General features: G+C 38.9%; 1 protein-coding gene across 1 annotated transcript in view; it reads right to left on the bottom strand.

Annotated features, from left to right (window-relative positions):
* tbx4 (T-box transcription factor 4) overlaps positions 1-15,900 on the bottom strand; it is a 31,536-nt gene extending 15,636 nt beyond the window's left edge. Inside the window, exons 1-4 of the mRNA XM_008425199.3 lie at positions 15,503-15,900; positions 11,253-11,398; positions 10,879-10,973; positions 1,441-1,560 (exon numbers count right to left, since the gene is read on the bottom strand). Of these exons, the coding sequence (XP_008423421.1) occupies positions 1,441-1,560; positions 10,879-10,973; positions 11,253-11,396 (359 nt within the window). The 5' untranslated portion in view covers positions 11,397-11,398; positions 15,503-15,900. The remainder of the gene's footprint in view (positions 1-1,440; positions 1,561-10,878; positions 10,974-11,252; positions 11,399-15,502) is intronic.
* Positions 15,901-16,757: the final 857 nt, after the last annotated feature.

Raw genomic sequence — 16,757 nt, 5'->3', positions numbered from 1 at the left:
TGAACAACAGCAGAACCCCCCAACACCAGGCTCTGTCATTAGAGTGCCTTGTAAAAGTATTCACACCTCACACTTTTCCAATTTGTCACGTTACTGTTCCATGAGTAACAAGCACAAACTTTAAAGTTTATTCAGATGGTATGAGTCCTGACTAGTTTTACTTATTCTTGGTCTTCTTCCTTCATATTTAACATCCCACATTTTTTTAATATAAAGTGGAGAATCTTCCCATATTTGCCTCCAAAATAAGCAAGGGCTTGTCCCAAGGTGCAAGTAAAGAATTTAATATTCATACAGTAATTAGTGTCAAAGTCAGCTACATTTGAAGAAGGCTGTTTCATTGAGGGAGTTTAAACAAATACAAATCATGTTAAGTTGTCAAACATCTGCAGCTGTTTTTTTTCTGATCATTACTCTGATTTTACTGCCTCTTTGCTTTTCATTTTGCTTCTATATTAGTGAACTTTGATGTTTATAATATGCAACATTTAGGGGTTTAATTGTACACTATAGTCATGATTTGATACATACTCCATTTTTACAATCATGGTTCATTAATTTTTGTATGCAAAAAAAAGGTTGGACAATTTCATAAAGAATATTAACTTAAATTTGTAAAATCTCAAAGAACTCTGTTTTTAAGGGTACTGTCATCAATAAGTACCATTAATGAGTAAATAGAACAACCAGAGGAGAACAGATATGCTTGATGTGTGCTGAGAAGAGCAGCTCGCTGCAGGCCTGTCTGTCTTTGCTGCATCTCTATCATTGTAAAACTTGTATTTGTCATGTGTAAAATCAAATATGTTGCTTATATAAGGAGCTATGTTCTGTTTACGGACATCAACCAAAGGGTAGTGGTCCTGAAGGCTGGTGGTGTCAGCAGATTTTTCTGATACATTAATCTTGTATGTATGTATGTATGTATGTATGTATGTATGTATGTATGTATGTATGTATGTATGTATGATGGATGGATGGATGGATGGATGGATGGATGGATGGATGTATGTATGTATGTATGGATGGATGGATGGATGGATGGATGGATGGATGGATGGATGGATAATTTATTAGTCTCCCATAGGAGAAATTTATCCTGGAAGCAGGGGCAAAAACTGCGGTACAACAATAAAAAGCTCATCCAAAGGACAGTAACCATGAATAAACACATAAAAAACAAAGCAAAAAAAATAATACATAAAACCACAAATGTCAGATCAGCAGTACATCCCCAATACATCCTCTACATGCTACCCTTGGTCATCATCTGGACCTCCTGTTGCTCTTTCCAGGCCCCGCTAGTCTCCCATATATTGCCATTATTTACTGCCATAATTGGGAGACAAAATTCTATTTTTCTCTCAGAATTCTGATATCTGTTGCTGTGTTACTAATCCACCGATTACTGGGAGGAGTTTTGTGTTCAACCAGTCTTACCACTTGTTGTCACAGAACTTGTAGCGGTGGTCATCAGCTGGGACAACGTCAATGAGAAGGATGTATTTGGTCTTGGGGTTCATGCCACTCACTTTAACCTTGTAGCTAGGAAACATCCTCCTGTTGAAGAAAATAAAAAGACTTTTAGACACACTCACCTTCTGATCTGTTTCATCCTATAAACATATAATCTGGCTCAGAGATGATCTGTTTAGCTTTGATTTTCTTTGAGATAAAGACCCTGAAGGAGACATGGAGTGGCATCACATTCAGGTTCAGGGTAGACAGCTGCTCACACTGAGCCAGGTTTCTTCTTGTTAAAGGGGAGGTTTCCTCTCCACTGTCGCGACATGGTTCCTCAGTATCAGTGGCACAAAAAGTGGGTATGCAGGGTATGCAACGCATAGGGGCATAGCACCAGAGGGGGCGCCAAAACCCCGTCTGGAGGGGGCGGCGCGCCAATGATGTTCTCCCATACACGATTTACACCCTTCATGTATCGTCACCGTGGGGGGGGGGCATCTATGTTTTCGCATCCACCTGAATAATGTGTAGTTGCGCCACTGCTCAGTATGAGGGATTGCTGCAAAGCCATCAATTCAGTGCAATGAAATGCTGCAACCAGAAACCTTAATGGCTCTAATCTATTAGTATGTCCTTGTTTATGTTGTTTTTTTAAAGACCAAAACAAAGTCCCATTTAATTATGAAGAAGGTTACATCGTTCTATTTTTTTTTTGCAAGTAAAAATAAGAGAAGTACAACATGCATTTCTTCTCAGACCCTTCATTCTGCTGCCACTAAATAAAGTCAGACATAACCAACAGCCTTTAATTAGTGAAAGGTACAGCTGTGTTTAATTTGATTCCAGCAAAAATACAGAGGTCTGTTGGAGAGCATTAGTGAACAAACAGCAGGGAGGAGACGTTTAAAGCTTCTGAAACAATACACCAATCTTTAAACATTTTACAGAGCACTGCTTAATCCCTCATCAAAAAATGGGAAGATTATGCAACAACTGCAAACGTACAGAGATCAAAGCATGGGAATAATGAATTCAAATGAATACAAACATCCACCACATCTTTTCAGATTTCCACTTGTAAAAATGTAAAACTATGTTGCATTTCCTTTTAACTTTACAGCTGCTTTTGAAAAACCTCAGGGAAAGTGTGGGATTATCTCTCATCCATATATTGCTTCAAGACCAGAAGACAGAAGAGTCTAATACAGAAGTCAAGGCTATAAAATACAAGAAGGAAGCTACATTTGGTGACCTTTTCTGGGAAAGCAAAAACATTTTCATCCCATCTGCACCAAAAGGAAATTTCACAAAGAACTGTCTGCCTTCTTATAAAACCCTAAGTGGTTTTTAATGGCACCCGGCTCGGACAGTTTAAACAGCTGGCTCGTCATTGCTTAAGAGGCTGCAGTCAGTAGGGCCTGCAGTTTGTGTGTGGGTAATGCCCATAGCGACGAGCTCAAACATTAGACAGCACACTCAGAGCAGCCCTGCGTGCCTATCTGGATTGATGGGAACGCAGCAAACCCCATCGTCATACTTGCTTCTCCGATTGGTTCAATTGTTGATCTTCAAAGGCTCATGTCTCCGATCATGTTACTGTAAATATTCCCTTACGTTAGAGGGAGGGGAAAGGGATTGAGGGCAGGTAATTTAAATCTCTCTCTGAGGCTTCAAATCCAATCAGTGGGGCAGATCAGATCTGCTATCATCCTCACTGAAAGACAGGTTAATCTTAGGAGAACATTCAAAACAGACCTCTGCTCATCTCAGGCTCCTCTCCCAGCACACAGACAGAGCAGATGGAGGCCTGCGTCAAGACATGTGGGCCCTGGATTTGGAGAATATGGTCATAATGGGGGAGGCGAGGCTGAAGCTCTCTGCTTTAATATGGAAGAGACTCAGTTAGTCCAGTTAGTCCTGGCAAATAAAATGCACATAAATCTGTTCATACATTTATTAGGACAGGAATATGAAACTCATTTTTTGTCAGGCGGATTCTGAGGTCTTCAGGTGTCACTGTAGCGATTCATGTTATCTGCTAAGCTAATATTTTTTACTGTCAGTTAGAAACCAGTGAACAGGTAACTGAGCCTCAAAGCATTCCAAATGTAACCTTAATTAAATGCATTGTGTTTGGTCGGTTATATGTTTTTTATCAAACTAAAACTAAGTTAAGCTGTTTCCTCTTGGTAAAAAGGAAACTGGTTTCCACAGGCCTGCTGGATTTACCCAACAATAGAAATGTCCATCCATCCATCCATCCATCCATCCATCCATCCATCCATCCATCCATCCATCCATCCATCCATCCATCCATCCATCCATCCATTTTCTTTACACCGTTGTCCCTCAGTGGGGTCGGGAGGGTTGCTGGTGCCTATCTCCAGCTAACTTTCCGGGTGAGAGGCAGGGTCAATAGAAATGTCATTTATGAGAAATAAAAATTAAATGCATATAAACTGCTAAAACTTCAGTTTTAGTAGTTTGTATGCAGTTTTTTGGGTTTTTTGTTGATGTAGTGAAGCAGAGGATCCTGACACAGACTTCAGCTTTCTAACCTTTATCTGTTGGAGATCAAAAGGAACTCATTGTACAATATGACTCAATATATTCATTGTGACTACAAGTAATAAACATAGGAGTGTCATAATAATGCTATGTGCTGAAGGTAGCTCTAAACAAACCTGGTTTAGCTTAAACTGAATCAAAAACAGAACATTGAAGGCAGTGAATTTCACAGCTTTGGACCATTCTGTGAAACTCACTGTTTCTCCCCATGGTTTCTCCTCATATTTCACTTTACTATTGAATCTGAATCTAAATACATCAATATGTGAAATCTTCAGAGTATTTATTGTGATTTTATTTGAATTTGTAAGCTCATAGGATACAGACGATGGTCTGAAACCGATGATCAAACTCTAAACACAAATAAGGAGAAACAAAAGACAAAGAGCTCAGATGAATATGAGCAGCATAAAAAGCTATGAGCTCTGTGGTTTTCTTCCAGTGCTCCTACATGATGATGGAGGATGGCAGTTCAACACACATTTTGAAATGTCAGAGAGTTCAGGTCCGCTGATCACCAAAGACAAAGAGTATTCCCTCCATTTGCTCGTGTGACTAAGTGAGTTTAAGAGAAGCATGAGAAACGGCAGTTGGAGAGTGCATGTGTGATATCAGTGTCAGGGTGTACGTGTTTTTTTCTGGCCAGCCAGCTGTTTCTCCCAACAGTCCCACATGTGTAGGGCCTCCAGCGATCCGTTCCTTCTCTGGGAATCTCCACCACTACGGCCAGATCAAAAGGAGCACCAGAGGTAGGGGTTAAAGTGTGTGTGTGGTGATGAAATGATCCAAACACAGTACTCAGGCCTAGTGAGGGCGCCGGATTTCTCTTATCAGCCTGCTGCTGCGGCTCTCTGACGGGCTGTGTACAAAGAAGGAGAGTGAGAAAAAAACTGCGCTGCGCCTGGTGCTTTGAAGAGGGAGGATTAGGTCTGGACAGTGACACTCATCATAACAAGCATCAGATCCGGTTGGTGCTGTTTGAGGAAAAGAGCGAGCTGGTGTTGGAGAAATGTTAAAAATGTGGGTTTGCATCTGTCCTTCCTCCCCACTGCCTCTGCACTCACCCTCTTCAAACCTCATAGATAGCATTCTCAAACTCACATCACATTTTTGGTCTTGGTACACGTTATAAATCAATCCATTGGTCTGTTAGTGTCTAAAACTTACTGCAAGGCATCTGTTGTCTCAGACATGGCTATTTACTGATCATTACTTACACTGAAAAAACTATCACTACTCTGGTAATATTTCTAAACACCTGCTTTGTTGATGCATTTTAAATTTGTTGTTTTGAAATATGAATTTTATTAAAATTCCCATAAAACTGCCAGGCAATTTTAAAATAAAGCACAAACAGCAATGCTTGGGGAATTTGTTCAAGAGTAGAAAAATGGCTCACAACAAATCCCACTTTGCATATTGTCACAGACTTTTTTCAGGTTTGATAAGCAATCAGAAATTTGTGAAACCTGTTTTTTAAAAGGTTTTTCTGCCAGGATGAGGTGATTTTTCAACTCTATCAAAATTAATATATTTCACAAAACTGCAATGGAAAAAATTTTTTTTCGCAACACAAGTCATGTGAGCAACAAGCAGATGTTAGTACTCATCATCCTCCCACTGTGCAAGAAGATGATGACTCATTGTGTGACCAAACATATTCATGTGTGATTTTAATTGGGTTCCTTATTTAATGGACACATCGCAATTGCAAAAGTGTTTTTTTGTTTTGTTTTTACATTAGTGGAATATAGAAAAAAAATTTGTGCACATTTGTAATGGAAATCCAGCAATGGAGAAGTGTGTAATTATTTAGGGTTTTGAAATAAAAGAGCAAAAATTGTGTTAATCAGAATGTTATCACAAATCATATTGCAAAAAAACAAAAAACACCAAAAAAACAAAAAACACTGCCCCATGAAAACAGCGCATCAAATGCTGCTTCATGGTGCTTTATGATATAAAATTCCAATAAGACACACAAATTACAATTTGTGTGTAAATTATTTTCTAAACTAGTTAAAATCTAATTCAGATTAGAAGGTTCATTGTATAAATAAGCAAACATTTTATATTATGGCACATTGGCTTAGTCCAGTGTGCTACTGTAACACACTGGAATGTGTAGGAATGCAAAATCTTTTTTTTACATGAGAACTTGCAGAAGCACCTGCAGAATATGTCCATTTAAAACCGCAGCAGTCTGTCAGGTAAACCCAGAAGGCCTCCAGCCTGCATCACTACGTAGTTCTTCAAAGGATGTAAAGTCTTCAGAAACCACTCTATCAGCCAGGGAAGCGAAAGTCTATCTTCTGTACTTATGTAGCTCTAAGCAAAAAATGTGGTGACCTTTTACTGGAAAAAAGCTCAGTGAGTGAGGAATGAGAGGCAGAGGTCGATGTGAGTATTCTCAATCTCTGGTTAATGTCCAAAGGCTTCACTACGTAATCCTCAGGCCGCATTAAATCCAACAAGGACAGCAGTCATTTGTGGTTTCAATTATGCAGAAACTTTCCGTCTCTCCGTTAATTTTATCTGTCCACACAAGTGGCAGCAGAGAGGTATCATTCTCATCACAAAGACTTACTGTTACGTTCTCCACAAATGTTGAAGAATTGGGGCTGCTTTTAGCACATAAAACACTGAGCTGTTTTTTTTTTATTGATGTGTAGAAAGCATAATTTCTTTCAGAAAAGGGATTATAACTGAAATGTATCACTATTTGCGATCAATAAATCCTGGACTTTAGGCTCCAATACCTTTCACTATCCTTCATATGGAAAGTCCCCCAACTACATTTCTGACTGTGTCACCGCTGCAGGGTAGAGCTGCTATGGGCACATCTGCTGATCTGCCATTCTTCTCCAGCTTTACCTTTATGATACTTTAAAAGTTCCCATTTTACTGTAAAAAATATTGTTTTATAATTCAAAGTTTACATTAAAAATAATTACAGAAAACTTTAATGCAAATGTAGAGTTTTTGAGCTGGAACTTAAGTATAACTTTTCAATCTGAACAGTTCTCTTCAAGCAGAATGATCAAAATCATCAATAATAAACCACTGTTGTGATTTGTAAACGTTTTGCCAAGAGTGAGGTAATCTGTAACACAAATATAGCACACACACACACACACACGCACCCACGCACACACGCACACACACACACACACACATTAACATAGCGGTTCTCAACGTGGGCGGTACCGCCCCCCAGGGGGCGTTCAGAGGACAGCAGGGGGCACTGGCGGAAATTTTTACAAAAGGGGGGCGCTGGGATTCCTTTGGGGGGCGTTTGGTCAAAGGTAAACTTTACACCTTATAAGCACAACAATGCCAGTTTAGACTTTGAGCAACTTGCTAAAACTGTATTGTGTAGCATTAAAACATGCTTGGCTGCAACGGTATCGATGGCAGCTCTTCTTCTATTCAGGGTTTGTAGCTTCTTGGCGCAGCTCCGCTCCTGCTACTGGTAGCTTCACCACGCTAACACAGCTCACCAACAGTTCAGTGTTACACCGGCTGATGACGTTGCTGTGATTCACTTGTCTGGAGTCTGATTTTAAAATATTTTATGTTTAATTGAGGATTTTTGTACATATGTTTTGGCAGATCATGTTAAGCAGCATATTAAAAAGTGTTTTATTTCCGTCTGGATGCTGCCCGCTTCCATGGAAGGACAACAGAAAATTGCTCTTATAAACATGTTATTACTAAAATCACGACACCCAGACTTTGTATCCCTCTGAAAAATGAACCCATTTAAATAAAGAAATCCCTCCATGGGAGATACAGAGAGCGTTCATTTTATAGCCTTAACACCGGTGCTGCAAGTGGTCCGGTATGAAACGGGTGTGATAGAACGACGGTACCACAGCACTTTTAAATTTCAATAATCAGGATACCGAAATTGTTTCCGTTGTTTTAAAAAGTTTGTGTCAGTCTGCCTTTTCCCCATCGATACGCCCTCCACCTTAGGGGGTTTAAAAAAACAAAACAAAACAAAAAAACACACGCACTTGCAAAACTCTGAAACAGGAGAAGCGGGACATAAAACGGAGCGACGAACTAGATGTGAATTATAGCATAAAAACAGAATCCGACGCTGAACAGTGAAACAAAATAAACACATGATGTGAAACACGTGATGATTAGGCGGTGCAGCAAGTGATGAGTGAAGATTACTGATGGTGAGCGTCAATAAATGATCAAATAAATCTAGCAATAGGAAAGAAACTAAAGTGGACATAAAAATAAAAAAGAGAGGATAATACTAATTAAAGGAAACTAGATGGAAATGAATGAAGAACAAAATGCAAGAATAAACTAAGAAACTAAACTAAATACAGAGGAATAAAGTCGTATGGCAAGACCTTTCAAGCAATACTTAATACAGAGACTGTATGGCAAGAATAAACACACTATTTCCAGATAAAAGGTAAAATAATATTCTTGAAGTGCCATAGGTTTGTTGAGACCATATCTAATACGGAGAATAAATATATCTTACAGACCATAACAGTAAATAACTGATCACTTATTTATGTTTTTAATCAGATTTGATATATTTATTTCTTCAATATTATTTTTCATGTCAGTGTTAATGTCATGAGGCTGATGACTCCATGACACTTTCAATTTGACTCATTAGGATTTTATTAAGAACCAGATTTGTTCTTAGTAATTTCTGTCCAGTAAAACTATTAATCTATAATCAATAGACAGGTCTATATAAAGATATAATCCACGTTTCTGTCTCATATTTGTATGGCATTAAAAGGACTTGGAACTTTTGTTTTTCCACTGAAAGCTCTGGTTTGCACAATAAATGCCATGTGGGTGAAATTTTAAGAATGATACTCTGATGTCCCATTCTCCTGAAGGCAGCACAGAGCTGCACCACCAGAAACTGACAAACACTGAAGAGAAGAAGAGTTATGATTAATGTAGTTACAGTTCTATCCATGTTTTAATGTTGCAGAGCTCAGTCATTTTGCAAATAGTTCAAAGTTTAAACTGACATGTTGTACATCTTTTATTTGCTATTTTGTGGAATATTTCACAAATAGAAAATGGCAAAGAATAAGAATATTTTTTCCACTCTGATTGGCTGCTGTTAGGCCAATTTTAAGTTGAATGTCCATTGCATTTTTTGTAGACACCTGTGAAAATAATTTCTATTCCTATGGCTTTTTTGTTCTCTGGAAAATTATTTTTGATGATAAATACAAAAACAAGCATAAAAATCAAAACATTTACAATAGTGATAGTAATATTAATAATAAAATAATAGTCAGTGCAAAGTAGCCTGCAAATACTTTGGTGGGGGGCGGTGAGGGACCTGGATAAAGGCTGGGGGGGCGTTTCAATCAAAAGAGGTTGAGAAACACAGCATTAACACATATGTTCTTCTCAAGAACTCCGTAGTGACTTCATTCTCCCTATAGAAACCAGGATCATGTACTTTCATTGTCCAAATGGTAACTCTAGGGCTGCAGCCAATAATTATTACATTAAAGTATGCACATAAACAAATAATTAAGCTCATTTTTTAAAGCAAGAAAAATAAACCTCTTATTGCCTAGAATAGAATAACAGGCATTCTGTCATGAGGTGGGGTTGAGGTTGGTGAGGAGAGACACAGGCTGGACCCAGGTTGTAGACAAAAATTATGAATTTAATGATGAAAGCTCAAACAGTCCATTACAGGCGGCACGGCAGAGAGTATAGCACACAGCTAATTACCGGTAGCAACTGATACACAGAAGACTGAACACGAGAGCTAACGCTAACCAGGACTTCGCAGTTCAACTGGAGAGCATAGACGTATGACGTGTGACAAGGACCCGACAAGAGACAAAGACAACAGGTGGGTTTAAATACACGTGGAGGGTAAACAGGAAATCTAGACACAGCTGGGATCAATCAACAGGGAGGACAGGACATCACAGAGACTCACGGGGGAACAAGGACACAGAAAAAACCAAGAAATAAATACACAAAACACAGATCGTCACACATTCCTTTAGTGAACTCTTGACATAGCTAAAACATAGCTAAAACATATACCTCTAACATCTACATGTGAAGAGCTCAGCTCTTTCTGTCTACATAGAATGTATGATGATCTGTTGATTATTTTTTGGATTTACCAATTAAGAATTGGATAGCAAAAGGTGCGTAAAGGTCCAGAATTTGAACCAGGTGAAGCTAAAACTGCCATTAGAGGAGTTCTGGATACAACCAATTTATAGACAAAGTTCCTTCTTTCAATTCAGTTCCACTTATTTCTATAGCACCAGTTCACAACAAATTCTGTCTGAAGGCACTTTACAAAAAATAACTTCATTTCAATCACAAATGCATTCCAATTGATCCTAGTTATTAAACCGTGCACTATGCTCAATTAATTACTGAAGTAGATTAAAATGTTTCTGCCTAAGGAAACCCAGCAGACTGTACAGGATTCACTCCTGCTGGATGAGCATGTGGCGACAATCGCTTGCATTGTGTTATTGAATTAATATTAAATACAAAATGTTTGTATTTTTGTATTGTTCTGGCTTCATTACTGCTCTTAATCCATTGTTATTTCAGTAAATGGCTTTTTTTCTAATCTGTATGCTTAAATTAATGATGAATCAATTACTAAATCATTATTTGTATAATCAATTTATTGCGATTAATCCGATTCACAACAAATTCATTCCAACTCTGGACCCCTCAACTAGCAGAGGCAAAACATCCTTCTGCCTATAAAATGTGAATTTTTCCACAAGCCACAAGTAGGAAAATCAAGCCACACTCAGATCTGCTCCAGACTGAGAACATGAAGCTTTTACTGACCTTCCAGCTTTTGTGATGATCATCTCAGTTCCAGCTTCATGGAACCTCTTCCACAGCTCCCTCTCATGAAGGACGACTTTAATGTTCTCAATGTTCTGAAAGAGAGCATAAATTCCGTCTGCATAACTCCAACCATCCACTGCAGCTGAATTTTACATGCCAGCATATGAAAAATGAGATACTAAAATATTCAAACTGTATTTAAACATAAATACATTCCAGCGTTTCACTAACTGGTGCATAATTGGTCACAGTTGACTTCAGATGTTGTTTGTACTGTCAACAAGCTTACGTATTTCTAATTAAAATAACCTCTGGCTGTCAGTGAAAAATAATCGGGTTCTTTAAGGTCAGCCAGCAGCTTCCATCTGTACCTGGTCAAGCCCAGCCGAGGTGGGAGCGCTGGGAGCTGTGGGCACACCAAGTTGGGACTGGTCTGGAAACAGATCCGTCTTGCCGTCGGCCTGGACCCGGCTCACACGATCATCCGTCACAGCTGAAGCCTTCTCCTGCAGCATCTCTGCAGCATTACACAAATACTCAGCTGTCAGACTTATCAGAGAGGCGATAACTCAGGGGTCAGAGGAGGGGTCATCATGCTGCAGACCTGAAACGGGACTCTCTTCACCAACAGTGGCTGCTCTCCTGCATGCCCCACCACCACTGCTGGCTGATCTCATTCAGGTTCATTTGTGATTTGATTAATGAGGAAAATATATTTGTTCTGTGAAACGGCAGCTTGCTCTCTGCTCTGAGGACTGTTGGCTTTTAAGCTTTATGTTTTCAGTTTATGTGGTTTGTTTACATTGTGTCTTTTTTGTGCAACTCACATCTTTTGTTGGGTTGAATAATAATAGATAAAAATAGAAAACAAAGTATTTTCATTGAGTCATTTTCAGTTTTCATCTTTACGTTATAAAGTAAATGCCTTATTTTTAAACCATTAATAAAACACATCTTCATATTTATACTTGTTCATATTTATTTTGTAAATGTACTCTTTTTAACAACACAATTTAATTACATTTTGTTATAGTTCAGTGATAACCTGAAATGCAGTGAAACTTTATTCTAAAAAATCCATCATCATCAGTATCATTATTATTTTGTGTGTGTGTGTGTGTGCGTGCGTGCGTGTGTGTGTGTGTGTGGGGGGTGTGTGTGGGTGTGTGTGTGTGTGTGTGTGTGTGTGTGTGTGTGTGTGTGTGTGTGTGCGTGCGCGCGCGCATGCAAAGTTTTCTCTTGAACAAAGAGAAATCATTCTTCATATTAGCCAAGTTTAGGAAATGTAAACTTTAGCTATTTTGAGTTTGGAAATCAAAGCATCTGCTGATTATCCAACACTCATTTAAATTATTTTATTTTATTAAGACATTGTAATTATATAAAAATGCTGATTTGAGTCTGGGACATGAACATGTATAATTTACATGTTCCTTTAAAACTGTGGAAGGAAAAAAATATGTTTAAAAATGTGCTTTAAGATGAAAAAAATGAATGTACGTTTAAAGTAACGTGTTTAGAGAGGTTTACTATTATCAATATAGATGGAAAATATTTTTAAAAATGATCCAATCCTTTCTTCTGGTTCTTCATGAAATAATACATTATTATTTTGTACAGTAAGAGCTCTTACCACTTATAATCTATTTAAAGAACAATTAAAGGACTGGTTGATAACACATCATCTGTCAACATTTTAAATAATAAGAACCTTCTCCGTGTGTCCACCTGTGTTTTGCCATCAAGATGGAGGATTAGTTTAGTTTTTATTACTTCTTATACATGTTGATTGTCTTGTAGTTTTCTTGTTTTATATTTACAGATTGTATTGCTTGTATTTTTTTTTATTGAAAGTTTATGTTGTGAAGTCATTTTAACTTTCATTGAATAGTCCTTTTTGAACATTGTCCAGGGACATCAGATGATAAACAGTCTTTAGGAAAAATCTGGTGTATTTTTAGAAGTGTTAATTAATAGATGTTCTCCCTACAAAATAAATTAAATTCATTAAATTAGTAAAAGACACATAATCACTATTTAAATGTTCCCTTCCTACAACTAAAATGATACTTTTATAATTCAGCTTCAGATATAATAATTATTTCATTGCTGTTTGGTCTGTTTAAAGTTCGAAGATCTAAATACCCCAGATCAACAAACATTTAACAAACTTCAAAATCTGCCACCATGTGTTGATTCATTCCATGGCGAAAAAATTCCCGTAGGCCGACTGGCATAGACCCGACTTTTCTGAAAGATTTCTGTTAATGATTCTTTGCTTCAGATCCTTGATTGCAACACCTGCTCACAATCTGTATGATGAGGATTTTTGGGACAAAGCTGCAGCGACCGGCGAGACGTGGCAGACCCTCGCTCTGCTGCTGCAGCGACCAGCTTCAGCTGCAGACTGAACACACACTCCTACCTGAGTGTTGTTCAAGCTTAGCATAAAATATAAATATAATATAACTGAGCTATTTGAATGATTTTTCTTTTTAAAACAATAATTAGACTTTTAGAACATGTTGTAACTCCTGCATGTTAGACTCATATACAGTTATCTTCACTGATCCTTTATTAAGTGAAAAGTGATTGCCCACAGGTAAACCTGTGCAGTGTGTCCTGCTACTGTCTCCCAGACTCTGAGAACCTTCTGCTGTTTATTCCTCAGGGCTGACAGTTGGTGCAGCGGCCCTGTGAACACAGAACGGCCACTCTTCAAGCCAACAAAGTGGACCAGAAAGCGTGCAATGTAAACAAACAGAGACATTTGTTAAAGCTAATAAAGATAACAGCTGACAGAGCAGCAGCCACACTGTGAATCTGGGCCTTTCACTGATCCAGTAGAACCAGGAATTATGAGCCACACTCAACTTTTCTTTGTCAGCATAAAATACAAGCACTACTGCCACAAACAAGCTAGAAACATATGAAATCATGCAAATGAAAACAGACTACCATCATTTCTGTATGTTCAGAAGACAGCAGATGTATTTTAATATGTGTTAAATCCGTAAAGGAGTCTGGACTGTACCTTCTGCTGGTGCTGAAAAGTGTTTGCTTTAAAGCTTGCTGCTTTTAAAACACTTCTAGCCTAAGATAAAGAAGTAGCGCCTTGTGCAGCAGTAATAAACAATGTATAATCACATGTCTACAAATCTGGAACTCTCACCAGGAAAAATCTCTCTGTACAAACATTATTGTTACTGATCAACACACATACATTTCATGTTGGAAAGTAACAATGTTATAGAGGTCATGTGGTCTGTCCTCTGCAGTGAATATTTAAAAGATTCCCCAAAGCATTTTACTAACTGACAAAAGCCACAAAGTCAAAGGCTGCGACAAATATACCAGAGGATTCTGTTGGTTCTGTTGATCGGCCCGCTGTATCTGACATGTAGCCATTTGTTTCTAGGCCCAAAATCCAGTCATTGTTGTAAAAAATTACATTAAAAGCACTTTGACTGTCCAGATTATCTGCTCTGAAGAAAATATGTATCCAAACTGATATTTAGGAGCAAAGAAATAAATAAAATAAATAAATAAAAGCTATAAAATCTTATTATTTGAGATAATTATTTTGGAAAAAAAGAAATTCCTCTGAATTATAATAATTCAGAAGAATAATGATCAGTTTGACTATATATCAAATAATAATAATAATAATTGTAATTATTATTATTATTATTATTATTATTATTATTATTATTATTATTATTATTATTATTTGTAGTATTAGTATTATTTGTAGTATTAGTATTTAAAAGGTTATAATTAGAGTGCGATTGCAAAAGTTGAACCCGTACATTATTTGTAAAATGTGGTGACATTTTACACGAACAGAAACAACGAACAGAAAGAGGAAATAGTAAAACTTAAACAGATAAATAAATACAGTTGAGCTCAAATGGCCATTAATCCTGGCGGATTTATGTTTAATAATCTAATTACTCCAACACATTTCTTGTTATTGGTGGTAAAATGAACGTTTTGGAGCAGCCGAACCAGACTTCTGACTCGAATCTGATAGCTAATCTGTGAAGAGAGTCAGAAATTAGGGTGATGGCCAGGAGACCTTTCAGCCTCCAAAACTTTTCAGTTATCACAAAAACACCAGTGGAAACACACAAAACGCTGGTCAGCATTTTAGGAAGAGCTTGCCATTTCACTCATTATTAAAAAGGCTAATTATTTTTATTTTAATAATTTTAGACACTCCATTTTTAATAAACGTAAATAAAAACAAATATATAATATATATTATAAAACCCCATTTACACTGTTTTATTTTTGAGACATACGTTTCGTTTCCTACCAGACAACTTTCTGACTGAACAAAAATAATTGAAATGAAATGTAAATCTAGCAGAAGTTTGAGTAATTCTGGCGAAAATCTTTATTATAAGTGATGAAGAAGCTGGAGCTCCGTCTCGCTGTAAGGCTGAGCGTTTCCCCCATCAGAAGGTCCTGACCGCGGCTCAGAGTCCTGCCTGGAATATTGACCTTCTTATCCCCACCGCCCGCTCACCACTCCGCCTGACACCAACACACCGCCTCGCTGATCTTTCAGAAATGTTCCCGGCAGCTGGTGAGCAGCAGACGCTCCTTTGCAGCCTACCTGATGCGGTCACCTATCATCCCCGCGCGCCTCTGATGATGACGATGATTTGTTTATCTGTCCAGCGGCCTGGCTTCCCCTCAGTCAGCGGCTGCACGCGCGGCTCTGGGTCCGGTGCTGAGGGCTGTAGCAGTCCGCTGGCAGTGGCTGTACTGTCGGCGTGTCGGTTCTGTTTAGAACCGTTCAGCTTCTCCAGAACCCCAGCTGCGTTCTGCGCCTGTGCAGTGCGTTCTCTGCGCCCAAAGTGGGGGGAGGGTGGGAGAGGGGGCTCGGCGGGGCTCAGTATTTTTCTTGAACAGATACACACACACACACACACACACACACACACACACACACACACACACACACACACACACACACACACACACACACACACACACAGCTATTGGCTGTCTGCAGTGCGAAAGCAACGGAGAGAGTGATTGGTCTCCCTGTCTGCTCTGCGCAGGAGTTTACCAGGCGGTCTCAGAACTTTAATATCTACACCGGCCTCTCTGGACAAACAGTCCCGTCACCGTCTGGACCTGGCTGCTAACCCAGCACCATCATGCGCTGCTTTCTGTGGTGTTCATTTACCCAATCAGTGGGACTCATTACTACCTCCTGACCACCACCTCATTATAGGGCCTCAACGCAAAACTCAGTAGATCAACAACTAATGTGATGTCAAATAAATACAATACTGTATGGTGTTGATCCTTGACTTATGAAAAAGTCTCACCAAAGCACATCAATGTCAACCTGTTTGTCCTCTAGAGCGCCGCAGAAAGACATTGGAGTAGACCCTTCTGTCATCTATGGTGGACAAGATGTGACTAAACATGGTATCATTTTCATGCACCATGTTTTTGTTATCCAAACATCAGCTCATTTGCATAAAACTTTCTAACAGGGGGCTTCCCTCAGGGCAACTCCCTGCCTGATTAGAAGGGGCCGCGAGTTTCTGAGGTCCTTAAGCCATTTTCTTTGCACCCTTGTTCCTTAGTGGGGTTGTGAGGTGCTGGTGCCCATCTCCAGCTAACGTTCCGGGCGAGAGGCGGGGTCACCCTGGACAGGTCGCTAGTCTGTCGCAGGGCAACACAGAGACACACAGGACAAACAACCATGCACACGCATGGACTGTGGGAGGAAACTGGAGTATCCGGAGAAAACCCACGCATGCACAGGGAGAACATGCAAACTCCATGCAGAAAGACCGGGAATCGAACCCAGAATCTTCTTGCTGCAAGGAAACAGCTCTACCAACTACCAC

Source organism: Poecilia reticulata, chromosome 13, assembly GCF_904066995.2.
Source record: "Poecilia reticulata chromosome 13, P_reticulata-male-v2, whole genome shotgun sequence".
NCBI classification, from domain to species: Eukaryota; Metazoa; Chordata; class Actinopteri; order Cyprinodontiformes; family Poeciliidae; genus Poecilia; species Poecilia reticulata.
Note: the sequence above shows the minus strand (reverse complement) of the source record. Positions and strands in the feature narration are given on the sequence as shown.